Consider the following 26,693-nt stretch of genomic DNA (forward strand, 5'->3'; position numbering starts at 1 on the left):
GTGATCTATTAGACTGCCAATCCCTTCGTAGGCGTCGTTTATCTAATACCAGCCGCTCGATTTCGCGATTAGTTTTGATGTAGTTTGGTTTTGCATACGTCACTGGCGGGGTTGAAGCCTTTGCAGCCGAAACTAAAATGTTTTCAAGAGTTTCCGTTGACTTGTCTATATCCTCCTTTGTAGATAATGCCGTCGTTAGTTCTATGTGTGAACAGACATACTTTTGATACCTTGGCCAGTTTGTTCTAAAATTTGTGAGTCTATACGGTGGGGCGACGATGTGGGGGCGAGTTAGCATATTTAGAAAAACAGGTGAGTGATCTGATGATAAATCTGCTAGTGCTTCGGCGGTGACCATGTTGCGGGGGACATGTTTAGTAATTGCAAAATCGATCAGGTCTGGGATTTTTCTTGGGTCTGCTGGCCAGTATGTAGGCTTACCCGGGGATACATAGTCTAGCTTGTTTTCTGGCTTCGTAAGCGCATTGTACAATTGCTTACCCTTTGGCGACACAAGTCGAGATCCCCAATGGGTGTGCTTGGCGTTATAGTCACCCGCTGCGATGAACCTGTCACCTAGTGTGTTAAAGAATTCCATGAATTGATCCTCAGAGATTGGAAAGCGCGGTGGGCAGTAGACTGCGGCTAGAGTCGTTGAACCATTGTTGAGTTGTAAGGCTATGGACGTAGATTGTAAGTAGTTTTTGTCAAAATTGTTTAAGTGGTGGTGTTTTATGCGATTTCTGATGAGTATTCCAGTGCCTCCATGAGCTTTACCATCTGGATGATTTGTACCATAGAACAAGTATCCTGGTATATGAAAATTGTTTTTATTTGTGAGGTGCGTTTCTGATAGTAGCATTACGTCGATGTTTTTTTCGTAAATGAACTGTGTGAGCTCTTGTGTATGCCGTGAAACGCCATTTGCGTTCCACAGAGATATCCGTAGGGAAGCCATTATGGGGATTTTGAAGATACAAGAAGTTGAATCAGGATATTTTGGTTTTTCATGAGCTCTTGCAAAGTATTTTGCATGAACGTCATGAAGTCTTTCATGCTTTGCTGTAGGGATAGCATCATAGCTTCGATGCCACTTTGTTGTGTTTGTTGGATGTTTGTCGGTGTATGTTCGGAATGAGCAGTTCTTGTCGGTGGGGCGGGCACTTCTAGTCCGGATTTTAGGGCGCTAGCGAAAGAAATTGTTGGAGTAGTGCTTGGGACAGTTAGGGGTGGTTGAAAAATCGGTTGCGGAGAGTAGAAATTGACTTTGTTGTATGTATGTGCTGTGGCGATACGTTTGTTTAGGCGGCTCTTCAATTCTTTGTACACCACACAGCCTCTGTAGTTTGCAGTATGTTTTTCCCCGCAGTTACTGCATTTCTTCACAGACTTATCGTCCTTGTTTTTGGGGCAGTTTGCGGTAGTATGAGGTTCGCTACAGACAACACATACGGACTTAAGGGTGCAGTATGCCTTGGTGTGGCCGTATTCTTGGCAATTAGTACATTGAACTGGATTGATACGTTTGTGCGGCTCCTCCACGGTGATCCTCCGATGTAGCAAGTACTGTAAATTGTATATTGGGTGCACTTCGTTTTTCTTTAGTGCCTGGAGCTCTGGTTCGAGTTCTATTTTGAATAGTGGCTGCGGAACTTTGTCTTTGTTTAAAATATTAATAGCTGTCTTTGCAGAAAAGTTTTTGGCCTTCAGAGCCTCAATTATCTCAGCTGGTGTCACTGTTGCTTCAATGCCCTTAAGTACTACCTGTAGCCCTTTGCAACTTTTTAATTGGTATGTGTAGTAGTTTTTACCAGCATCATTTAGGTATTTAGTAACTATACGGTGGTCTGCTTCTGTTTGGATCTGTAGTTTTATTTCATGAATATTTCCTTTTTTAAGTGGGATAATGTGGAACTTGCTGTCACCAATCAAAGCAACGAGTTTATTTACAAGTGCATTTGTACTTTGTTCTCGTATGAAAATTGGTGGAGGCCTGGTCTTTTTTGGCTCCCCTACCGTTTTTTCGTTGGGTTGTTCGGTCGCAGAGTCAGCCAAGATAGCATATCGGTTTGAATTATTTACTGCAGAGTTTTCATTGCCGTTGTTGGTTCGATTGATTTTGGGTTGATTACCTGCCTTATTGTTTTGAGGGCTGAGCTTTCTCTTGATTTGGATGTAGCGATCCATGCCAGTCTGCACAGTCGAAATCGACTTCTGCTTTTGTTTTGATTCTTCTTTACGTGCATTATTGTTGTTGCAAACGGTCAGTGCTGCTGAATTATTTACAGCTGGCACAGCGATAATTAGTTGGGCCGCTGACGAAGTTGATGTTGTGGCAGTTGCCAGTGAGGTCACTGCACTCGTTATTGCAGTGTTACAGTTACCCGGGACGGTCGTTTGGCGCTGCGAGAGGAGCGGGGTAGGAGAGGCGGTCTCTTCGCTCCACGACTTGTGAGCCGAAGCAGGCAGAGAGGGAGAGCAAGAACGCGGTCTGTCGTTCGCTGAGGGCAAAAGTTTCGAGTTAGTTGAAGGTGAGGGTGCTCGATCACCGATTTGCGGTGAGACGAAAGAAAAGTATGCATTGTTGCGTTGTAAAGAGAGCCGGCGCTCGTCTTGTTCACATTGTCGCTGAGAACGTATGTCGTTTTGATTCATTGTTCTAAGTCCACATATAACAATTACCAGAACAATATGGAATAATTATTTATTTTAGTAAATAATTACTATAGTCAATAATTGTTAGTTGTGCAAACTGCACTTTACACTTTGTGTTTAACTTTCACTATACTGTTGTAGTTTTTAGAACTTGCTATTCGTAGCTTGAAAGAAACACGTCTCCACCCGAAGACGTCAATATGGCAAACAATCTGTCAAACGCGCAATTACAACAAACACAGCTCGCTCGCATTGACAGTTGGTCAATAGGCCCATCAAGGATTCGCTGAAGTGGTGAAGATAGCGCAGGACTGCAGCTGGCGAGGATTGGCAGAGGGTAATCCAGAGATCCGCACAAAATGCTGCCACAAACGCCGCCGCACGGATTGAAGGTGATGTCGGGAGCGGAGGAGAACCGACACTATCTGCGCGCCTTCATCCAGACGTACAGGGATCTGCCCGTGCTGTGGGACACATCGCTGCGGGACTACACCAATCGGGAGAAGCGGGCGGAGGCCTATCTGCGCCTGGTGCCCATATACCATTATCTCAAGCGGGACGCCACGGTGGAGGATGTGAAAAAGAAGATCAACACACTGCGCACGAACTACCGCAAGGAGCTGAAGGTGGTGGAGAGTGCCCTGCGATCGGGCAGCCTCCACAGTCCCCGCTGCTGGACCTTTCAGGAGCTGGACTTTCTGCGCAACTCGGAGAAGTTTCTAGCCGTCAATCCCGCCTTCAAGAACGAGCCCAACTTCGCCTTCGGCGAGAGCAGCAATTGTCCGAGTGCGTTTCTGGAGAGCCAGGGAGCAGGCCTCCATTATCCAGCACCACGCGCTGGTGGTCAGACGCCCAACATTTCCGAGATGTTTCACAAATCATTTGGACCTCCGCCACCGCCGCCGCCAGCAACCAACCATGTGGATTATGGGAGCAGCAAGCGAGCCAGGCAAACGCCGCCATGTACGGGGGCAGGAACCGGATCTAGTGGCGGTCCTGGGGCAACAGGCACCACACACAACACTGATGAGCTGCTCAACATAGCCTGCGAGTATTTGGCGGGCACATATCCGGAGGAGGAGTCCATCGCCCGCACCTGGACGCACAAACTGAAGCGACTGCCGCGCGAGCAGCGTCTTCTGGCCGAGCGCTTCATCAACGAGATTCTCTTCGAGGCCGAGTCCAACAATCTGCATCGCGGATCTGTGCAAATCAACAACAGCTTCGAGCCCTATGTTCGCTACGAAGAAACGCCAAATGGTCACGAGGAGCAGGACAAATCACAGAGCCCCAGCGTGCACACCTCCAGCGAATCCAAGCCCAATGTCTCGGGAGCGAGCGGAAGCGGGGGAGGAGGTGGACCACCTGGCAGCACCACCACCAGTGCGGGCATCAGGGAGTTCTAAGTTTAGTTTAGTTACTAAGTGTTAAGTTTTTATTGGCCGAGGGGTAAATGGCAAATGCGATTAATTTGGCTCAACAATGAAAATCAACAATAAATAAACCTGTAAATAATATTGAGATGACTCTGAAATGGATCAGTCCAGGCGATGGTAGTCGACCAGATTGCGGGTGAACCAGACGTAAGGCGATGCGCCAGCCAGGAAGAGACAGGCGCCGATCACAGGACGATGCAGGATCCAGGCCACTGCCGCAATGGTCAGAGCCAGCGAAAATGCGATGAGCAGGTTGCCCGTAACCGGGAACTGAGGATCGGGTGCCAAGGCCATCAATAGCGGCACTCGTACAACTGGAGGAAATATTACCATTTAGAACAGGAGATCTACTGTTTAGAAAATAGAGGACTTACAAAGAAGACGAAGGATTTTGGTGTTGCAAGTGACGCCGAAGAAGATCAGCAGCCAGCCGACAAAGCGCCACCACCAGGTGTGCAAAACCTGGGCACGAGCCTCCAACCGGAACACTTCCTGGACACTGAGCCCGCCGGGATAGACGAGCAGCACTGGAACGCCACGCGAGGTTATGTATGGCACCAGTTTGTTGCCCGACAGTTTGCCCACCACGCTGAACACCTCGCCCTCCATTCCCGCGAAGCTGAAGAGCAGGCGCAGGTCACCCACCTCTGGATTGAAAACATCATTGGTGTGATAATATATGCCCAGATGCAGCTTGACGCCACTGTCCTCTGGGCGAATGTCCGAAGTGAGCTCCTGGTAGTTGTTAAACTTCTCCTTCACCTCCGCACCCAGTTCATAGCGTCCAATGTAGACGGCATCCGCCACCTGAACGTGGCTTTCGATGGGAAAGTGACTGGGATTCGTGTGCCCGTGGCGGTTGTAGAAGTTTCGCGAGTCCACGATCTTATCCCGCCATTCCCGCGTGTAATAGTAGGTGCGGGAGTCCGACTGCGTCGTTCCCACGCTCTCGCCATAGTTGTGCTCGCTGTGGAGGTTTTGAAATTAGAGCTAGTTGGAACGTTGGAAACCAAAACCACTTACACCGTCTCCTCGACCCACTGGTACATTTGGACGCGCCGGCGGAGCTTCACCGCCAGCAGCTGAATGTTGTAGTCGGGTTCGGTGAGCGGTTCGCCCACGAGAATGGGTCCGGATAGGTGAACGATTCTGCCCTCGAGGCCCACCTCCTGCTCCTCCTCCGTGAAGCGCACCGAGTAGATGTCGGCGTGTGCCTCGTCCAGCGCCATCATGTTGTGCACGGCGCGTCCCTCGTTCCAGTAGAGCACTGTGCTCCCAGCCACGAAGAGGATCACACCGAAAAGAGCGATGGGCCAGTGGCTACGAAGTGTTTCGTTCAGAGATGCCATCGATTCGGGCGATCCTGGATGGATTTACCATCTGTGGAACGCTGGCTATAAATAATTTCCGACAACAGCTGATTGGACGCAGTGTGACCGGTTGGTGGCAGGGGTGAAAAGTTTCATTTCAGAATCATGTCCTGGATTTTCAGACTTTTTAAGCTCTCTGGTATATTTACCATTTTCCACATCGTATGTGTCATTTATTTTTGACTAGAGCGATTTTCAGCATGCGAGTAAATACCAGAAACTTTGTTGTATTTGGGGGAATCCCCGTACTTTAGAACTTAAAAAATAATTTAATTCGTTGTGCGAACGCAGTGGCAGTCATTCAGTCAATACACATCGTGCAAAGACAACTTCATATTAATCGTGCATACAAAAATGGATGGTGTAATTGCAATGAATCATGTGGTGGAATCCGACAAGGAGAAGAGGCAATTTAAACTGAAAATTATGGAGCTCGAGCACGAAATGAGGATGGAAAAGGATCCAGCTCGCGCCAAGATGATCGAGGAGCACATTGGGAAATTGAAAAAACTGGATGAGGAGAACCAAAAGCGGAACTTGGAAATTGCAAAGGTCAACGTAATGCTAATGACGTCGAATATGAAGTATAGAGTGGCTTCTAATATTATTAACAACTTTTAAATCCAAATTGCTTCCAATAGTGGATCCTGGTTAGGCAAAGCTGCTTGTAATTTTGATCAAAATGCATAATTTGTTAATTAATAAATTGCATGAATAAAATACATTTTTGTACACATTACTTGGTTAAATACTACACATTAGCATGGGATAGTCGATTTTCTCGACTATAGCATAGCAAAAGAGGGCGTGGAAATTCGTGGCGCCTATCTATAGAAATTGGCAAGCGAACAAATGGAAAAACATCAAGAACTGATCAAGAATTATTTACTTTATAAAGTCCATCTACCTGTTACATGCATAATTAAAAACAACGAAATTGGCATATCCTTTAAGTCTGTGATGTAAAGAGCGTTATAACATGAATATATTTTTTATGCAAGCTTTGAGGTTTTCCAAATGCGCACTTTGTCATTGCATTTAATACATTCTTTGTCAATTTTAAGAACAGACAAATTGGCAATCAAGTTATCAGTACATTCAAGTAATCAGTGTATATAATAAATAAACGGGTTGAATCATTTTATGAATCCGCACTTTAACAAGATAAGATGTATGTATGTATGTATATAAGCTTTTTTATGGGGCTCCCCTATTTTGAAGTCCAGTGTGCCCAACTAGTGAAAATACGTTAAAGTAGGTACTTAAGATCCGGTATTTCGGGCTTTGAAATTTGCAATTTTTATCGGCCGCTTTTAAATGAACAGTTTGAAAACCAAAATACCAAATTATTTTAAAGTGCTTTGGTTTTGTTTCATAAATCGTTTTTTAAAAATACCGAGTTAAGTATTCAATAACACTTACCAAAATAACGCTGTAATATTTGTTCTTCCCTAGATTCATATAATAACTTGAATGCATTTGCTATTTTATGAGTCTTTATTTACAGTAAATAATTTTCGACATTTTTTTAAATTTATTTTTTGTTATTATGATTTGCTTTTACAAGTCAAGCCAAAGCTAATACGTATGAATAATATATTAACTTTCGTTTTTCATGTCACGCCATTGCTAAACAGAAAATATCACTGAATATGCGCCATAAGAATTCTCTTTCAAAATAGCAGCGATGTAATTTTGTATGTGATGGAAAAGCATGAATTTTGGTCAGATTTGTTTTATTACTAAACATAGGCTTACGAAACAAATGAATAACAATCAAAGTAAAGGTTTAAAATTTTTAGCTAACGTTTAAAATTATTTAACAAAATAACTAAATATAAATTGCTCATCATGATCGCACTTTACAGTAAAATAAAAATAAAAATATAGATACACGAAATTAAGATTCTACTACATATTTGGACAAAGAATCACGCTGAAATTCCCTTGACAAGGCGCACTTTCTTATATCTGATTTAGATATATCTATATTTAAAAGTAAATGTGGTGTTGTCGTGTCTATGCAAAATACATAACTTGCTGCCAGGAGAGCGCATAAAATTTACAAATTTCAATCTTATTACACTCTATTTTAAATATATATAGTAGTATATATATGTATATTTGTATATACTTTGAAATATTTAGCTGGCTATCACTGACAAATAAATTTGCAGGTTTTCCTTTTTGGTTTAACTGAAGCAATAAGAATCAATTGGAGCAGCCTCACGGCTCAAATTTAAAAATTGTTTAACTAAATTATTTTATAGAACCCATTTTGTCATCGTGGTAGTTTTTAAGGTAGGTTAGTTAGATAAATACTAAAGTTTAAGGTAATCCTTTCGCTAGCCTGCAGTTGTGTAGTTGCACATCGAATTATAAGATAATACACGTATGCATTCATATAACTGCTATTAATATTCATTTGCACTTAGACCAAAGCATCGGTTTTAACGCTGACTAACGTGCCACACGATCAAGTAACTCTTATCGCCTCGATTCTCGATCGTTTGGTTTGGTTCCAGTTGAATACTGTTCTCCATGTCGTTATCGTCTGTAAAGAGTCCATTCATTTGCATTAGTTATTAAAGTTTTCAGCTGCTGTGCACAAAAATATCCTATGTGAAAGATGAATTAGTGCTGCAATGCCAGAGTAAAGGCTATATTACTAGACTTCGATCATTTACAAAGTTTATACAGGCCACACTACAGTTGGCAAAGTCTTTAGTTTCAAGTTTTAGTAAGCGTTTGGTGATCTTTGCACAAGTTGTTTATAGTTTGTACACAAGTCTTTTGGAAATAAGAGTACATTTCAATATTAATATAAATAAAATTAATTAAATTGTATTGTTAAGAAAATATAAAATACTTTAAAATTATTCATATACCCGATTTAAGAGTATTTTATAGGATTTCTACAAGTAGCCAACCCTGAACACAAAAATATGGTGACTATAGTTAATGTTTTGGACAAGGGACACCAATATATTAATTTCTGGTGCATGGTTTTTGTGCGAAAAAATAGTTTCACGTGCTTAGACCATAGATATATGTATAATGCTTCAGAACCGAAAGACCATTTAAAAATCAGTCTTTTAGCCTTGAAACGCACTGCGTGAGCAGTAAAACTGGTGCCGATTGGAACAGTAAGGAAAAACATAAATTAAATTAAAAGGGGGACTTGCGTAAACCTGCTTAGTGGGCTAGTTCAGATCAGGTCACGGCTGAGAGAAATGCTGCAATCCACTTGTTGGACCCACCATCCTGCTACAGATTGAACGTTCTAGGTGTGGGGCAGAAATCGCACAATTAAATCGCATTGAAGGCAAAACAAATCAAAACAAAACAAATTAGGTAAGGACACAAACAATTAAATAATCAAAAACTAAGCATTTAACAAAATAAAGAAAACTAAAAGAAGCAATGCAATCAAAATCAAAATCAAAAAGAAATCAAAGCTTACGTATCGACTTTCCAAACTATCAAGTGCGCTGCATTATCACTAGCATCAAACTTATCATGTCCTGCAGATGGGATGGAATATGGAATGGTTATACACGGCTCAGAGCTTCGCTGCCCAATCCGTTTCATCCGGCGGACTCGTTGGTGGCCACTTACTTATGCGAAAATCGATGTAGCCCTCGCCGCCGCACATGACCAGCATATCGGGTCGCTTGTTGGTGAAGGTCAGTCCACCATTGAGATTGGGCTGCTGCAGCATGGGCACCGATACGAAGAATTTGACCGCATCCCGGTGGCCGTGGAAGGAAAGTTGAGCGTTGGCCATGCAACAGAGCGGCATCTGACCATGGGGATCGGCTGTCAAAGGAAAAAATATACAAGTAATTAGCTCCGTAGGCTCTAAGACAAAGCGTTTTACATGACTTACATGATGACTTGGGCTGAACTTCGGCTAGCGGCACTGAGATGATCACGCCGTTACTGGTGCCGATCCACAGCCGGTTGCAGGACACCATTAGGGCGGTGATGCGGACGAAGCTAAAGCCCAGCTTGCCGGTGCCGAGCATCTTGGACACGTACGGCTCAATGTCCACGTCCTGCTTGTGCTCGAACGTGTGCGTGTTGTACAGCCGCAGCGTGGAGTCGAGTCTTGAATGAATTGAAAGCCATTTAGTTAGAAGCACTCAAACATGAAAGGTGAAGTTACACACCTGATCGATACCCAGACACCAGCTCCCGTGGCCGCCATCTGACGCACCTGGCTCTCCTTTCGCGGATGCGCGTCCAGCGAATGCACAATGTTGAGCGATACGGGGTCCACGATGAAGATCTTGTTGCGGTGAGCGGCCCAAATGCGCTCGCCAGCCACACAGAGGCAACGTATCGAATGGTTGCGATCACCGAGCGTCACCAGGTGATAGCTATTCAGATCCCATTGGCCGTCTGTCTGGCGGCGGAACACTGCCAGTTGGGCATTGGCCAGCGCCACAACGACCCTCGCCTCTACGTGTACAATCGCTAGCACAGCATCCGGCAGGAGAACTCGGTGCAGGCACTCGTGCCACCTTCCCACGCTGCTGTGCACGTACAGCCAGCCATCCTGGGCGCCCAGCCACATTGTGGGACCTACAGAGCTCATTGCCGGTTCATCACGATCCTTGGTCCCCAGTATGGGGTTCAGCGATTTGGTGGCAAACAATAGATTGCTGCTGCTGCTGTTATTGTTGTTGTTAGTCTGGTTGCCATCTGTGGACAATCGCTGGGGAGCTCCTGGCAGTGGCTGGCGTATTTTAATGGCCTCCACATTGCCAAGTGGCTCTTCGGCACTCACAGCCGGCAGCTGCTCGTTGGATTTCTCTGTGGCTTCCTTCGCCTCCTCCTCCTCCTGCTGTTGCTTCGCATTGCTGTTCTGCTCATCGTCCGACTTTGGTTTCACTCGCACAAACTCCACTTTGCCCAATAGCTCAGCACCCTCGCCCGGTCGCTGCAGCATCTCGCCCGCCTTGACCACTTCCGATTGCTCCAGCAAGGCGTAGTCGCTCTCCATCGCTCCTTGCACGGAGGCAATGCAAAGCAAATGCGACGCGCAGATGGGAAAGGCATCGAGCACAGTGGCCGATTGATTGGCATCTACCACACTGACTGTGCTGGCAGCATGTGTGCTTGTGCATATCCAAACGAACGAACTGAGTTGCGTCTCGGGCTCCAGCGTCTCCAGGCTGACCCTCGCCATCTGCCTGTCCAAAGCCTCCATGCTCTGATCCGCCGTGGGACTGGTTATCTCAGCTATCTTGAGCGTAGATTTTGGAGCATATGGTGAGTTGGCAGGTATCAGTGATTGCCCATTCTTTGTGAAGCCGCCGTGTAGGTTAACGCCTGCCGCACAAAACACCTTCATGTGGGGCGATGCCTCCGCCAGGGGATTACAATATACGGGTACCGGTACACCTCCTGAATGCCGGTTGGGATTCGCCTCCTGGCTGGCCTTGTTAATCGGCAGACTCCAACCGTAGGCATGCAGCCGCCCATCCTCCTTTTGGACATGGGCTCGTAGTTGGCGGTACTGTTCCCGCCTCCTTGCACTTATCCTCTCGGAACTGCCTTCCTCGGCATAGTCTTTCGGCATAATGAGTGCGTTGGCAAGACCAGCGCTGGCCGGATGCACGGGCGGCTGGCCGCTGGTTAGGGCCAGGCGATTGTCGCCACCTCCACTTCCTCGGCTAGGGGATCCATGGCTGTGGGCAGGGCTTCCTCCGCCGGTGTGACGAAACATCGGCCCCCCTCCGAGACCGTCCGCAACGCGTTCCGTTGGGCGGTTGGAGGGGCTGTCAGGGGATGAAAGGTTAACAAGTTAATATAGGGCATTCTGGGAGTTTTGTTTATACACTTACGTAAAAAGATTACTAAAGTACTTCCAAATGCTCTGCTTGGACTTTCTGTCTAAACTATCTACGGTACGCGAGGCGCGGAGTATTTCTGTAAGACGCACTGCCTCCTGCAGCTCCATTAAACGCTCCTTGTACTGATTGCGCTCCATTAGCACCATGGCCATTTCCACACGGGTGAATCTCTTGCGTTGTGCCAGCGGCACATCATTCTCCTCTTGCTCAGTGTCTAAAATGAGACATAAATGACGTAGTTATTACACGGAAACATTCCCTACATTTGGTAGAACATACTTTGCTGCTTGACCTGCTCCTTGGCCTTCTTCAGCTCATCCTCCAGCTCACTGATGCGCTGCCTCAACTTGGTCCTCGATTGTTGCATGGCATTGAGCTCCTCGCGCACGATTTCAACCTCTCCAGTGAGCTCATCCACTTTGACAATTAAATCATCCTTGACAATATTGAGCGCATTTCTGTAGGATGTGGAAAATGGTTATAATTGGTTTCTAGGAAATTGATTCCCTATTGGGGACATCATTAGTGACACTCACTTGGTGGCCAGCAGCTCATTGTTTTCCATGATAAGATTTTCAACCTCCTTGCCCATGCCTGAAAAATTTTTGAGAGCTTAATCAATAACTGGCAATTTGTATAGGGTTTTATTAACAAAACAAGTGTAAAAGCGTTTGGGAAGTTCAAGTGAAACTCAAGTGTAAGTAATGAAATTACAAATATATGTTACAAGTGAAATAAATGAGAATCAATGGTCATGGCAACCTCCACATATTGCATTCCTTAAAATAAAGAGAAAAATCCAGAACCATATCAAGAAATAAACTAAAAACTACCAAACTAATGGAGAAGCTAAAACCAAATGATATGGCAAAATCCAAACGAAGGTGGATGTTTCAAGTCCATCCAAGCACCAAAAATAAAGTAAAGATACATTTTTTCAAATGTTCAGCGATATCTACTTACGAGAGTAAGAGAGGGTAATGAATTAATTCTACTGGGAGCTACATTATGTATAGATATGTGGATGTTTGCAGGGCACTTTAGACTTACCAAAATAGTTGTCGTTAGCTTCAAAGGATCAATACAATGCAAATATAGTTGTTTTGTGGAGTGTGTTTAGTAATTGCGAGAGGAATTTGATATTTGTGTTGTGGGAGGAAACGAAATGGTTTGGATTTGGGCAAGTAGAATTCGGCATAAAAGAAAGAGAAATTTAATTAGAGTTGATGTTATAAAATTTTATTTTCTTTTTCTAAATTTGAATAAATGTTTCTAATTTGCTAATGCTCTTTAGCAGGCTGACACACTTTCGAGCTCATAATTTCCAACAGATATCACAAGGGAATACACACACAATACGCAGCTAGTATAGATCCTAAAATCTTTTGTCTTTTCTTTTTTTAACAGATTTTTCAGTCGAATCTCGCATGATATTTGATGTATTTACAGGTTATATAGATGAATCCATATATGTACGAATTATATGGCGCTTGTGGCTGAGTTTCTTGTACTTGTCTTTGCTCTTGCTGCTGTGGTTGATGGTCTTGAGTGCTTGAGTGGTACCTACCTGAGGACGCATACTCTCCAGGATGGACCCAGCTGCCTAAATGGTTCGGTCACAAGGAGTATAGTTCCACGAACGTGTAGCAATGTCGTGTTGGGCGGAGTTTATTGCACGGGCAGGCAAATCAAAAAGGAAGAAACGGGATATGGGCAATTAGTACAGCTTGATTAACTTGGGTTGGAGTTGAAAACTTCACGCTTTGAGTATCCTTTTACCCATCCCGGTTTGATTAACAACATTTATGGTGCAATAGAGTAGTCCCAATAACATTTGCCGAACATCTCACCTGTTACAATCTCATTCTCTTCACTCTCCTCGTTGTCCTGGAAGGACAGCTCTTGGTAGAGATTGTTATCCGAGCGCTGCTCCTTTTTGGTAGTCGAGCGACCAACTGGGGTGTGGGAGTTTGGATTGGGTTGTTCGGAGTTTCGGTGTTTTGTATTTAGTTGAGTTAACACAAAAATCAAAAGAAGAGAGGAAAAATTAGTACGGTCAGCGGATGAGTAAGTAAGCAGACGGTAGTTATTCTTAAAACACCAACTACACCTACCATTTGTGGGCACATTTGGCACAACGGGACTGCTGTCGGGACTCTGGGGCGAGGTGGCCTGGTGCTGCTGCTGCAGTGCATCGGTGACAGCTCCACGCTCCACCGTCCCACTGAGATTGTCCAGCTCGTTCTGCAGCGAGGGCGGACCAGAGTCATCCGACTGGCTGCCCACACTGCAAATGGTCTCCGTGTCCAGCATCACCGAATTCTCCAGCGAGGCGAAGCCATAGGAAACGGGTCCCGAGCTGCGAGCCACGGGATTCAGTCTCGCTCGGCTCACATCCATGCGTTCGGAGGCGGTGCTCATTTGGGAGTGCGTTGAGCCCATCAGCATCTTAGTGCGCTCCATGTAGTCCACATGGTTTTTGAACAGCTCTGTGTACCGCTCGTGCAGTTTGTTATATTCCTAAGTTATTCAAAACATTTCATGTCTGTACTAGGGTTTTAAATTATTGGGGTTCACCTTCTTGAGATCCGCCTCCCGCTCTTCCAAACGACTGGCGTGCTCCAGACTGTTCTTGTGCTTCAGTTCCAGCATTCGCACAATGCTCTCCACCGATTCCAGGCGCGTGGCTAGCTCCTTGTTCTCCTGCTCGGCCAGATCCTCGGCTTCCAATAGCTGGTGGCATATAATTTTATTGAATTTAAGGCAATGACTTGATAGGCTCCAACCAATTCGCTCACCTTCTGTTCGGACTGCTTGCGGGCGCTCTTTTCCCGCTCATATTGTGTCACCAGCTGCTCGTTGTCCTCACGCAGCAGCTCCACCTCCACGTCCTGCTCCTGATTGATGCGATAGGAGGCATCCAGGCACTCCAGCACGTTCACGAGCAACGGCATTAGGTTCTTCACCACATCCTCGTCATAGCGATTGATCATCCGCTCGAATTCCTGATAAATACTGCCCGCCAGTTGTTGGACCTGGAAGAGTAATTGCATCATTTGATTTGTGCTTCGTTTTTGGCGCATCAAAGGGACAACAAAGTGCAATTGATTAGTAGAGGTGGGACAAAAATCGTAGAAACCTTTACATAAATATAGGTTTAATTTGTTTAGGCTATTTCACTTTCATAGAGGGTTTTATTTACTGAAGAAGCAACATAATCACACAAACAGAGTATCAAGTAGAGATAGTAAGAAACATCCAATTAATGACTTCATTAAATCGTTTAACATAATTGCGGTTTGTGGCCGCAGTTCATGTGAATGAAAAACGCATGCATTTGGTTATAAAACAAAGTAAAGAAACTCGATTATTTCCGGCAAATTATAGAACCGAGAAAGGTTAAGGTTGACACCTTCCCAGCTTTTAATTGTTAGTTAAAAACAAACGAAAAGCGTGCAAAATGGTACTCAACTAAATGGTTTAAACAATTATGTATATATCGTGCATTTACGTATCGAGATGTGTGTAACAAAAAAAAAAAGATTATTGGAGAGAAAATAAATAGACCACAAACGAAAAATTTTGATAACTCACGATGCTGACAACCTGTTCATTCTGAAAGAGAAAGAAAAGAACAAAAACATGGTGTAAAGGACACATAAAAACAAAATTTTCAACAAATTGATTAAATGAAAAATGTGCAAATAAAACCCGTCTTATGAATAAGTGCATGATGAATGAGTGAGTTCGGTTCAGAATTATTTACGATAAATGTGTTAAATAAGATAATAAAATAAAAAAAAAACAGAAAAAATAACCATGCGATTGGACGATAAAAATGATTTTAATTGGAGTTAAATTTAGTTTTTAGGTTTTACACGGCATTTCTTGGCATTTACATTGAAAGAGACGGTAATTCTCTAATAAAAACCCGTCAACCGCCCAAGGTTGGGCATACCTAAAAGGCCAACTAGCTTAAGTATTCAAACATTTTTGGTCAGACTTGTTTCACAAATGGTTTCTGCGCTCGTTGGGCTAAAAAACAAGTTTTTATCGGCGTGTCAGCAATGCTTCCCGCTTGAACTCATTACTCAATTAACAGGTAGCTTATCAGCCGCCCATGTGCGCCGAGAACCATGAATTGGGGAACCTGATGAGCTCATTTCGGGGTGAGGATAGCGAAATAACACTTATATGAGTACGAAATTGCGAGGGAGGCCCCCTGATTTGATTTACATAGACCGATTAAAGCTAGCGAAGCTGATAAAGTGCAAAATCAATCGGGGAATTGGGGTGAAAATTAAAAATAAACAAGACTGCAGATGGGGCAGTTGGGGAATACATCATACTATATATATATGGAGTTTAGGGCTATAAAAATCGATAAGCTTTTATGGTGTCATACCATTTTATTAAACTGATTTTGAAAAAATAAATATACTTTATGGTTAAATGCAGTTAATTAAAAACACCAAAACTATAATTATTGTGTTTTATGTTCTAGAATTTCTTATCAGATAAGAGATGTTTAACCAAATTTATAACATGGTATTTATTTCTCTGCAGAATATTGCGTGAGGCGGTCATAAAATTTGAGGGCCAACTGACTGACTTTATTGATTTCTGGTCCCCGGCTTCTTACCCTTCTTTTGCTCTCTAACTCTCTTTTTCTACCCATTTTTGGCTGCTATTTTTCGCCAGCTTTAATGTCATTGACCACAGACGTCAGCTGATGCATAATAAACAATTGTTGGCTGCGTTTTTACATAATTTAAAAGGGTATATACACGAGAATGAAATACGAAGAGAGCAAGAATGATGTGCAAAGAAAGTATATTCTTGCGATTGTATTTCCGCTTGGAACACTTTTATAGCCTCATTATCTCGTGTTTGTGTTACTTGTACGATACGAGTGGGTCTGAAAGTGGATGGTAAGGAGCAGAGACCCAGAACAGATTAAACCTACTCATGGTGCGTTATCAAATTTAAGGGAGAATCAGAAACGCCCGTATGATTCAGTGAATAGTATAAATTAGTCAATGGTATCACAGGGAATTTTCCTGGCTATAAACTATCAATGGACTGCTATTGAAACTTGGTCAAGAAAAAAAAACCTTAAGTTTACAAATGGCCTTAAACGGTGAGCTTATACTATTCCCACTCCGAGTGATCTGGTTACTTATCAGTAGAACAAGATGAAAGATGCTTTTGTGTACCTTCTCCGACATGACCATGTTGTTGTCCTCGGTGCCGTAGACGGTTTCAGCTCCGGACTGTGGTCCTCCATTGTTGAGCAGTGCATCATCGTTGTCCATCATGATGAATGGTGTTTGGGTGGATCGGAGGATCCCTCTCTTTATAAAGGAGGTGTGCTCTCTTCTCTTTAGTGTGGGGGAGGGGCGGTAGGGTGCTGCACTTGACTAATTTTGATGGGTCGTACGTCACGCGTTAACCGTTATGCAGGCAATGGCTTTTCAACCCCACCAGAACAACAACAAGGTAGATGGGGGAGAAAAGAGGGAGAGAGAAAGAGAAAGACTCCCACACTCACGCACACACCACACACAGACACTTGATTTTCTATGATGATTTGTGAGATTATATTTATATTTTGAACAAATATCTATTATATTTGAATAAACTGCACTTTAGCTGGCTTCTGCGTGTCACTTTTTATTTGCGTTTTCGTTTTGCGCCCCTCTTTCTTCTCTTTCCCATCCATTCACAATATTTGATTGACTAGATTTCATCGTTTTTCGCGTTTGCTTTTCGCTGTATTTTCAGCAATGTTACTCGCGAATTTCACTGCCCACGCCTTCGCGGCCATCCGTTGCTTAGAATTGAGCACTAAATTTAAGCGAATCAGTGGTTTTTCACACCATTTTTGCAATAAATATTGAAACACTTTGCAGCGCAGCTACGATGTGTGGGTGTGGGTGTGACTGTGTAACCCGGAAAATACCAATCACCTAGCAGTGGCGAAGTGGTATTTTTAACTATGTGTTTTACGGTCTCACTTAAGTAATGTTTGGCAATTATTACATCGTATCTTACTAAAAGGAATCATATTTATTTCTAAAATTTTACGAATTTGCAAAGCTTAAATTTAGCAAGGTTTTAAGGCACTTGATTGAAAAACCGGCAACAAATATTTGAAAAAATACTAAGCCATTCACAATGGGGCTTCCAGCTGTTGAGCCAATCGTTATCGAAAAGTTTTGACTTGTTGGCTTGGTATTTTTTCGATAGCTTCAACGTCACGCCGTCCAGTTGCTGTTGTTGTTTTTAATAATTTCGCCTGGATTTCCATTTGTATAAATAAAAAATGGTTTTTGTTAAGAACTGGGATGATTTCGAGATTGCCGTCGAGAACATGTACTTGGCCAATCCACAGAACTGTCGACTTACCATGAAATACGTGCACTCCAAGGGCCACATTCTGCTAAAAATGACGGACAACGTTAAGGTTTGCACCCAATTCCATTATCAATGCAAAACGCATTTTTAAATTTGTACTTCATTAAACCACAGTGTGTGCAGTACAAAGCGGAGAACATGCCGGATCTGAGGAAAATCGAGAAGTTCACCAGCAACTTGGTGGGACACATGGCGTCCAAGGAATAGAACGCAGAAAAACAGAAACTTTTTGGCCACGGCGACACTTCTGCCCAGGAACAACAACAAAGATCATAGCACATGCATGAGCATGTGAATCGGCCCCAAATGCTGTTGTTACTTCGCCGGAGCAGGTGTGTGCGTGTGTGCCATCAACACCCGCATTGAATTTAGTTTTTAAGCGCCAAAAAAGCCGCCGAGTTCTTGACATTCGAATGTGGCTATCAGAGTAGCTGCTGCATTTAGCCTGCTTTTAAACGACATTTCATAAATGTCTGCTCTGTACACGTTGCGAATGAATTGCGGATGTCATCATCATCATCATTATACTCTTATGGTGGTGCAAATCCCCATCTGCAGTTAGCGGCGGCGGTGCAAAATGTTTTTCTTAAAGTTAACCATACGGTTTTGTATTTATTGTAAGAGTCAATCGGTCGTTCAACACATTTCCATGAAACGATCAGCATGAAATAAATCAAGGGAGAACTGAAAAATGCAACGAGACTAAGCAATCTTTTAATGTTTTTATTATTAATTTGGTTATTTGGTTTATAAAACCCATTTTATATACATTTAGAAGGTAATAGGTCATAGGTAATGCAAACAAACCATTCATATTTTTCACATAAAATAATATTTATAGTATTACTCACATTACCAGAAATGGATGTAATTTCTTTCGGAGCATATCAAAAGAATTTAATAATATTTCCAGCACAAGAAGAGGGAGTAGTTGGCATTTGGAGACGTTTTCCGAAGAACTCTTAATTGCCTAACCATTAAAGCGATTAAACAGCCCGAGCAAACAGTTAACAAGCCACCTGAAAGCAGGAGGAGGAACAGAGGAACCACCGATGGGAACTGGAAATGGACAGCGGAATGGGATGCTGGCTCACTTAATAATCCGAGAGCAAATATTGGTTATTTGCCTGCGAGAGGCACTCGAGTTTATTTGCCGCAGGAGATTGACAGCAGCCCGCCGCAAAAGATTGATGGAACGACTGGAACCGCTGGCCACTGGATTGGACAATTGGACACTCGGACATTGGGACACTGGACGATCGGTAGCCCACAAGTGTTTGCTGAGAATGCAGAATGCACTTCGTTTGAGGTGGGATCTATCTACATACCTGTCGAACGGCAGGCAACTCAGTAGCCACTTTGGATTAAGTCGAAGCGTTTGCTTGACCCACAGAGATCCGCTCGAGCGGACCTTTTGATCAGCCCTCCACCAACCCTACAGTTGCAGCTCAAGCGGACTCCATCTCACTTGGCCATTCGATTGAAGAAACCGTCAGTTTCCGGCAGCACTATGCATAGCTCCACGACAAGCTCATTTGGCTTCTGTTTGAAGGAGACGCAGATGATGACGTTGGCTGGTGGAGATCGCTGGCGATCCTCTGCCCAACCCATCGGATGTTTGTGTTTGCCCCGGGCTTTACTCGATTTTTTGTTTGGCTTTGTTTGTCCAGCGCATTGCATTGCAATCACAATCACTTTATGCGTTTTAAAAAGCTGGAGAAAGGAATGGGTATAAATTTAAGATGGTTTTATAATAATATATGATTAAACAATATGAATATCCCTTTTTAAAATTAATAATATAATTATTTTGACGGTGTGCAAGTATTGCTTTATACATGGGTTCTAATATTATAGTGGCTATATATAGATCTCCATTTCCAATCCTTCCAAGGGGCTTGCGAGTGCAATAAAAACCCCATAAATTTTATAGGCAGCCCCACAAGTTGCAGTTATCAAAATCAACAAATCAAAAGACAGAAACCACAACGAGCAATCTGTAACGCTTTCATATATACCCAGTACATACATATATGTGCATTGGAAAAACATATATTTTACAGAGGTGGTCAAAAGTATTTACACAACGAGCTTTTTTTTCAATTGTCAACTAATTGAAAAAAAAGCTCGTTGTGTAAATACTTTTGACCACCTCTGTATATAGATGGGCGATTGTTGGGGGGCCTGCTACTGGTGTTGGAAAATGGGGGTCGTAAACTGTAAGCATAGCAGCAACGGGAACGGTGGCAATAATTTCGATCTTTACAAGACGATAAAGCCCATGGTTTAATTAGGCCCCAGCGATTCTTGGCCGCCCGCCCTTCTCAAACTGTTGCGATAAACTTGACAAATAACATAAATACCTTTTTATTGCGGGTGGTTGGGATGTGGGGTCCACTCGGCGGGGGTTGCGGGTCTGATTGGGGGTGTCGGTGTCTCCGGGCGGTAAGGCCTTGTCAAATAGACCTACTAGTATTACGCGGACCAGGGCGGTACGTGCTTTTTACGACACCCACTGTGGCGTCAATTATAAAGATATTTAAGTACAGTTAGCATGCAATTAGACGGCCCACAGTTGACTCTATCGCCATGGTCAGACCGCCATGGCAATCCCACTGATTTAATATATAATATATATATGGTTTTATATGGTATCGGAACGGCGCGGCCATATAACTAAGTCCGCTTGATTGCCATAACTAGTTGGTCATATGACAATTAGTTGTAAATTAAGACCACCGATTTGTTGCACAATCTAAAACCGGCGCATGTTGAGGATTTTCTCTAAGACTAGAAGTAAAGCTATACAGATATGGATGCTCTTTCGAGGTGAGGAGTTTGATCTAAAGTTATATATCATAATGATAACTACTTCTACCAAAAGTTTTTTTCTACATTAGAAAAATTTGTATAGCCTGCTTTTTGGAACCTAAACATTTATTAAAACTATTTATTTGTATAAATGTTCTTTTGGTTATTCAAAATAATATCTATAGCCATCTTTATCTTTATCTATAGGATATCTATATTATTATTGTTTTTCCCATTTGAATGGATTAAATCGATTTAGCCCGCGAATTCCCTTTGATATTAGTCACACATTTCAGCCGCTTCGTCTTATAACTCGGTCAATAGCTTGGGTCAATAAAAAACTCATTAAAGGCAGGTATCATTGTCTCACAGCCCCCATGCCCCACCATCTCCCCCCTTTACCCCTTCCCCAAGGCAGGTGGGGGGCGGAGTTTGTTCACAACAAAGCGAAATTGAAACGCAAACCGACTAAAAGCTACTTGCCACCCCTTTTCCGCCCCCTTGGGCCGCTCTATTGACTCAAAACGGTAGCCGCTCAACAGTGGCTAATGGTCATAATTAAACGTGGCTTATTTGCATAAATCAAGTGGTGAGTTATGTTCACCTGGGCAGCGCGCTGAGGTGAGTGCCTATGGAGGCTTTGAAGGTGTTGCAGGTGAAGGGAAATCACTTTGAACGACTCCAAAAGAAGCCGCTTCGACTCCATTTTGTTTGGCATACCCTTCCCAAAAGGTATGTTAGCTTTGATAAAAAATAAACACAAAAAATGAATTGCAAAAATACACTCCACTTTCTACTTTATCAATAATTGAATCACTTTTTCTTGCTCATTAAGGAAGTTGGGCCATAAATTGCAAGTAATTTTTCAGTTTAGCTTGACGCACTCATAGAACTTTTGATTCATAATTATTACACGCAAACAATTCATAATTACACCCATGATTTCATTATCAATACAACAAAGTTTTCCAGTTAAATGTATCTGTAGGTGGCATAAAAGTATGCGTTGTCCGAACCGGAAGAACTTAACCTACGTCAATTCGGAATATATCATAATCATCAAAAGGCCACAATCAAGTTGAAGAGGTGACAGCATGTCTATAAGAAACTAAGTACTAAAATTATATCACTTTCATTATAATTGAATCACAAGGAGTTAGCCAGAAATTTCGCAGTGCCCTGGAATCGATGACAAAATATGAGTTATGTTCAGATACGGAAGCAATTGGCCACTCAAGTTTTCGGGACCCGGAGATTTGTCATGGGCCTCTCCTTAACAACCACATACTAACAATATCACCACACGATTCCAACTTATCGGGGTGCACAAATCAAACATATAGCAAAGGTGCGAGAGGGCGATTTCAAAACAGTTGATAAATGGCAATTGTTATTACTAATATACGATGGGCTTGGTAATGGCTTATTTATAGGGTTGGGTGCGCGAACTGGGTCTGCCTTTGGCCTGGTAAATCAACGTCTATGATTAGAGCTTAATACATCTTGATAAGGTCGCCATAAATGGAGGCAGCTCGGTTTGAACTCAAATTATTGATAAATCAAAAGTACCACTGCCTCGTCTTCTGGCCCATTCGCACTTGGCAACTCTCGATTAAGCCACCAATTTGGTTGATTACACCAGCTAATCGAGAGATTTGCCCGGTTCAAGTGGCTATTTCCGTGACTCCAGGCGGGTCAGGTTATCCGCGCTAACCCACGTTTAAATGTTTCCTCCCTAAATCAATTAAATTGATTAGCTAGCTGATCGAAAGATAATGGGTATTGCAAAGTATGACCACTTTAAGTTAATCTTGACTTTCGAATTCCAACAAAAAGTTTGCGAGAGCAGTTACCTTAACTTACTTTAACCGTCAGTTACAGTTTTACAATCTACCGGAAACCTAAATTCAATTTAACCGTTAGTTAGTTACCGGAAATGATAATTTTCATACCCGTTTCTGAAGGATTTACGCGCTTTAAATCGCGTTTTCAAGACTCCTCCGCAAAGTTCAAGACTCCGGCGTCTCTTTAACCGCATCTGTGTTTACCCATTAGCGTTTTTCGGGCTGGCAGCTTAAAATGTTTACTCGGCTCGCCGACGAAGACGCTGATGGTTTTCGGGGAGGGGGGAATCTGAGGGAGGGGCATACCAAGGTATACAATCGTCTGCTTTTTTTTGGCATATTTGTTTACTTTCGAATTATTTCGTTTTTGGCAAAATGTTAAATACGCAATGCGTAAGTAAGGTAGTCGATGCGTTGAGAGGGGGGGTGTGGCACAGACATCTTGAAAGCTAGGTGGCGCCATCATAAATTCACAGAAATTCCCTTTTAATGGAGATTAATACGTTGGTCGTTTGTCCCGCGGCGCCTCTTATTCATTTAAGTCCGGATCTCCGGCGATTTATTGACTTTGCTAAATGTTTTTGAAAAACTTTTCATATTTGCCCAGTTTTCATTGCATTGTTTTTGGCCATTTGTCTATGGCCAAGCGGCTAATTAGGAACGTGGGAATGTCTAAGGGCAATCGCATATTTTCGACGACTACGTGACATTTTGGGATGAGTGGAGTGATTGGGAATGCTTTACATCGAATAAGAAATAAAAATGCCATATTTATTTATTCTTCACTTTTTGGTCTAAGAGAAATTCACAAGTAATTGCCATTCTTCAGTACATAATATTTACAACAGATTTCTTCTCAAGAGCTTCGAAATTTTCGCCCCAGACGGTCTCAAGTTTGGCAATCTATTGCTCCAATCACACCTCTCCAGATTAATTGAACCCTTCTGACGCATTTGAATAAAATTCACAATTGGCTGTCGGATTCGGTTTAAATGATTTACAACACCCCTGCTCGAAGCCTTTGGCCCATTGAGCTGTCATCTAAGCAGGAATGGCCTGTTTTTATTACCACAAATCAACCAGACCGAATAAAACGATTAGGAAAGGGTGATGAAGTGAGTGGGTTTCAGTGTGAAAGAAAGAAACTTTGATATTTTGTCAAACGTTTATGGGCAAATCAATCAATTTCAATGCAATTTCAATTAGGCCAAGATAAGCGCTAAGGAGGCAGAGGCGTCCAATCCAATCAAATGGGCCAATGGTCGCTATCAGTTCGATTGTGTGTGTGTTCAATAAACAATTTTAATATTTTTAATTATGAAAACAAGTTGATTATATAAATTAAATCGCTGCGCCGTCAGCGATTAGATTACGACACTTCTTCCAAACTTCAAATTCTTAACTTTTCGAGTGATGTGACGACCATTTAAGCGGCTTTAAACAAATTTTTATAATTTTTCCATCTTCATAAATATCAGGGGTAGCAGAAGTGCGGAGGGCGCGACGTCTGATAAGGGATTTTGAATTAATTGAAAATTGATTATTAGCGATATATGAGCAGCGGCCAGATAAGAAAGTCCGAAATTGAAGGCAGCTGAGATAAGCGATTCGAAACGATTCGATTCCTTTCATTTCGAACACTCTTTCATAATTGAAAATTAATCCATCATAATAGACGTCAGCGCAGAAATTAAAACTTAAGTACGAAGAAGGGTCTTTCGAACCCTCAAGAAAATCACCGGAGAAAGAGAACAAATAAAATATGAATTGATAAGCGGAGATAGTAAATTATGTGGCCGCAAACAAGACCAAAAAAAGGTAAGGCAAATAGGCCGAAAATGAAAAAAAAAAATATATATCCGTATATTTTATAAATACAAATGAATTGATATTGTATGCAGGATGGCAGAGGAGCCATCATTATCTGGCAATTGAATGCACTTATGCAAACAATTACAAACTGGCAGGCAAACAGCAGTGCCGTGTATCTGTATCTCAGCCCGAGTATCTGATCAAATAAGGAGCACAAATCAAAATGCGATTTTCGTGCGTCCTTCTTATCGGAAAGTGCACGTTTACCTTTCGCTTCCAATCGTCTGGCGCTTCATCGCACTCACTATATGGTCCCATATTTATATACATATATGTACATACATACATATATATGGTACATATCAGGAAGTACTCCCTGCAGAGGTTAAAAAACTGCGATGTCGCAACGGCAGCTAAATGTATCTCAACTGTGTGCAAACAGAAGCACCCATTCCACTCCAATCCACTCCACTCCAAACACCTCGACTTGGTTGGGTTTTGGTTTCGGTTTTGGCTCTGGTTTTCGGTCTGCAACGGCTTGGAAATTTGTTTGCGCTGTGGCTAATGAGGCAGTCCAATGCAGATACAGAAGCTATAAACATATACACAAGATATAGATACAGATACAGATAAAGATATCGCGTTCATGTTGCTTTAAGATTGCGTGATTACTGAGATAAACTTAAACTGCAATCGTTTAGCAAGGGTTGTTGCACATGTATAGGAACTTTTTATTTTGTAAATAGAAATATGTTTTCATAAGTACTTAAAAGAACTTATATATTACGAATTTTTAAATAATTAACAAAACAACATACTTAGAATCCGGAAAGTAAGTTCATTCAAAAATACCTCACTACCTTCTGTACCTCTTTAAATCTTATTTTCATCAGCACTATCAGCAAGATTTATGATGACCGAAAATCATTGATTGTTATCAAACGGCCCTAAAACCTTAAAGCGCTAATCTTCGCCGAGCGGAAACTAAATGGTATTCTAACGTGGTCTAATGAAAATAATAATTTGCAATCGTTCAGCAAACAATTTCCTCTCTAAACCCCACACCAAGGATTATCAGGTGGCGGTATTATCTCATTAATGATTCCCATAATTCTGACGGTTTATATATACCAATTAAAAATAATAATGAAATACGAGGAAGGGTAAAACTGAAATGAGTTTATCAGTTTTTAATAAGTTTGCTTCGTTGGCGAGCCAATAACAAAAGCAAATCAATTCGCGCACTTAATGAAAAAACACAACTCAATTATAAACTTTATCAGTGGTATTTGGGGCGGAGTTTTTGGGGTGGGCTCTTTCCTGGACTCGCAGTCATTTTCTCAATGCGAAAATGCCATTAAAAATTGCGTGTAAATAAATGAAATTTACTTTTTACATCGCCATATTATAAAAAATATTTATTTCACTTGATTTACAATGACGTGTTTGTTTCGTTCAGCATGATAAAACGAATGAAATTATAGAAAAATCAGCAGTTGAGTTCTACGAGTCTGTAAATTAGTTAGGAAACATTCAATTTGCAATCAAAAAGTAAACATTTTAATTGACCTCCTTAGAAAATGTGGCAATCATTTAGTAATCATTGGGGTCAGGCAACGATGACCCGTCTGGGTTTGTTTAAAACATTGCACGAAAAGAAGAAAATCCAGACGAAACCAAGAGCTCTGGGTGGGTGGAAAAAAATGCAAATAATAAATATCAAAGTGCAGTAATAATTTGCATTCACACATTTACATTTGTATAGTGAACTCGCTGTGCCCACAACTCTGTCAACATAATGAGCCAGCCAATTGGAATGGCAGCCACTTTGTAGATACAACTGGACGAAGTATCCGTATCTGTGTATCTTTGTAGCTGCTGAAATGTAAAAATTATTTATTGATAACGCAATTTAATGCCAATTATTTGCACATCAATATTTGCTCAATTATCAACTGCAACTCACTTGGGTGCGGTTGTGATGTTGTGATTAATGAGCAGATCCCATGATGATGATGATGATGAAGGGTGCCTTGGTTTGTTTTTCACTTTTTTGCGGTTATTGTTTAAAAAATGTTTTGAAAAGTCTTTGCCCTTTTTGATGTATCTGTATGGGGGGATAGAAAACAAGTGCCAAAGTCAACTCAATCAACCCTCCGCCTTCATCCCTTTTTGCCAACCTTGCAACTTCTGTTTACTTAGCTAACTAAGGCGCTGGAAATCTGTTGAAATTTTCTGGCATTATTGTTCACTTATCGGCTGAATTAACACGACGTAAAGGGAGAAATGGCAGGTCAGGATATGTGCTACCCATCTCTTTCATACTCGGTTCATCCCTCTCTTTCAGTTCTATATGCTGACCGCATCAGTTAAATTGCAGCAGCATATGTGACGATTTATTTTTATTGGCGATTTCTATTAGTGATATTTGCTGGCAAATTTAACGCCTGATTAGGCTAATATGTCAGAAAATTTATCATTGATCCA

General features: G+C 42.2%; 5 protein-coding genes across 16 annotated transcripts; 3 read left to right on the forward strand and 2 right to left on the reverse strand.

Moving 5' to 3' along the window:
* Positions 1-2,990: 2,990 nt before the first annotated feature.
* On the forward strand, positions 2,991-4,172 carry LOC117139620. Its single transcript, XM_033302073.1, has one exon. The coding sequence runs from the start codon at positions 3,015-3,017 to the stop codon at positions 4,059-4,061; it is 1,047 nt and encodes a 348-aa protein (XP_033157964.1). The 5' UTR covers positions 2,991-3,014; the 3' UTR covers positions 4,062-4,172.
* On the reverse strand, positions 4,068-5,539 carry LOC117139619 (transmembrane protein 43 homolog). Its single transcript, XM_033302072.1, has 3 exons — positions 5,115-5,539; positions 4,466-5,058; positions 4,068-4,405 (listed from the first exon to the last, which is right to left on the reverse strand). The coding sequence occupies exons 1-3, from the start codon at positions 5,438-5,440 to the stop codon at positions 4,194-4,196; spliced, it is 1,131 nt and encodes a 376-aa protein (XP_033157963.1). The 5' UTR covers positions 5,441-5,539; the 3' UTR covers positions 4,068-4,193.
* Positions 5,540-5,718: 179 nt separating this feature from the next.
* Positions 5,719-6,200, forward strand: LOC117139621. The gene has a single exon (XM_033302075.1). It carries the CDS (start codon positions 5,816-5,818, stop codon positions 6,080-6,082), a length of 267 nt encoding a protein of 88 aa, XP_033157966.1. The 5' UTR covers positions 5,719-5,815; the 3' UTR covers positions 6,083-6,200.
* Positions 6,201-7,180: 980 nt separating this feature from the next.
* On the reverse strand, positions 7,181-17,272 carry LOC117139376 (JNK-interacting protein 3). 12 transcript variants are annotated; one of them, XR_004459361.1, is made up of 17 exons: positions 16,539-17,272; positions 14,917-14,937; positions 14,121-14,357; positions 13,900-14,055; positions 13,437-13,842; positions 13,173-13,277; positions 12,890-12,925; positions 12,373-12,390; positions 11,859-11,916; positions 11,602-11,780; positions 11,314-11,536; positions 9,634-11,247; positions 9,351-9,571; positions 9,080-9,280; positions 8,925-8,985; positions 8,653-8,744; positions 7,929-8,015 (listed from the first exon to the last, which is right to left on the reverse strand). XR_004459361.1 is itself a non-coding variant. In XM_033301629.1 (16 exons), exons 1-16 carry the CDS (start codon positions 16,638-16,640, stop codon positions 8,009-8,011), a joined length of 3,645 nt encoding a protein of 1,214 aa, XP_033157520.1. In that variant the 5' UTR covers positions 16,641-17,272; the 3' UTR covers positions 7,922-8,008. The 12 variants fall into 12 exon arrangements, 9 of the variants coding, with proteins under 9 accessions (XP_033157517.1, XP_033157516.1, XP_033157519.1 ...); XM_033301629.1 differs by lacking the exon at positions 8,653-8,744 and having other exon boundaries at positions 7,922-8,015; XR_004459363.1 differs by lacking the exon at positions 14,917-14,937.
* A 297-nt stretch (positions 17,273-17,569) lies between these two features.
* Positions 17,570-18,449, forward strand: LOC117139377 (signal recognition particle 9 kDa protein). The gene is made up of 2 exons (XM_033301635.1): positions 17,570-17,788; positions 17,854-18,449. Exons 1-2 carry the CDS (start codon positions 17,648-17,650, stop codon positions 17,944-17,946), a joined length of 234 nt encoding a protein of 77 aa, XP_033157526.1. The 5' UTR covers positions 17,570-17,647; the 3' UTR covers positions 17,947-18,449.
* Positions 18,450-26,693: the final 8,244 nt, after the last annotated feature.

The sequence above is a fragment of the Drosophila mauritiana genome, chromosome 3L, assembly GCF_004382145.1.
Source record: "Drosophila mauritiana strain mau12 chromosome 3L, ASM438214v1, whole genome shotgun sequence".
Taxonomy (NCBI): Eukaryota; Metazoa; Arthropoda; class Insecta; order Diptera; family Drosophilidae; genus Drosophila; species Drosophila mauritiana.

Excerpts from the sequence above, each read along its gene's own strand:
- LOC117139621 (XM_033302075.1), top strand. The coding sequence starts at position 5,816 with ATGGATGGTGTAATTGCAATGAATCATGTGGTGGAATCCGACAAGGAG.
- LOC117139376 (XM_033301625.1), bottom strand. The coding sequence starts at position 16,640 with ATGATGGACAACGATGATGCACTGCTCAACAATGGAGGACCACAGTCC. Across the intron at positions 14,358-14,916 it reads ATGAACAGGTTGTCAGCATC|GTCCAACAACTGGCGGGCAG; the intron begins GTGAGTTATCAA and ends TTACTCTTCCAG. Across the intron at positions 14,056-14,120 it reads GCAAGCAGTCCGAACAGAAG|CTATTGGAAGCCGAGGATCT; the intron begins GTGAGCGAATTG and ends ATATGCCACCAG.
- LOC117139619 (XM_033302072.1), bottom strand. The coding sequence starts at position 5,440 with ATGGCATCTCTGAACGAAACACTTCGTAGCCACTGGCCCATCGCTCTT. Across the intron at positions 5,059-5,114 it reads CAGTGGGTCGAGGAGACGGT|CGAGCACAACTATGGCGAGA; the intron begins GTAAGTGGTTTT and ends AAACCTCCACAG. Across the intron at positions 4,406-4,465 it reads CAAAATCCTTCGTCTTCTTT|TTGTACGAGTGCCGCTATTG; the intron begins GTAAGTCCTCTA and ends TATTTCCTCCAG.
- LOC117139620 (XM_033302073.1), top strand. The coding sequence starts at position 3,015 with ATGCTGCCACAAACGCCGCCGCACGGATTGAAGGTGATGTCGGGAGCG.
- LOC117139377 (XM_033301635.1), top strand. The coding sequence starts at position 17,648 with ATGGTTTTTGTTAAGAACTGGGATGATTTCGAGATTGCCGTCGAGAAC. Across the intron at positions 17,789-17,853 it reads AAATGACGGACAACGTTAAG|TGTGTGCAGTACAAAGCGGA; the intron begins GTTTGCACCCAA and ends ATTAAACCACAG.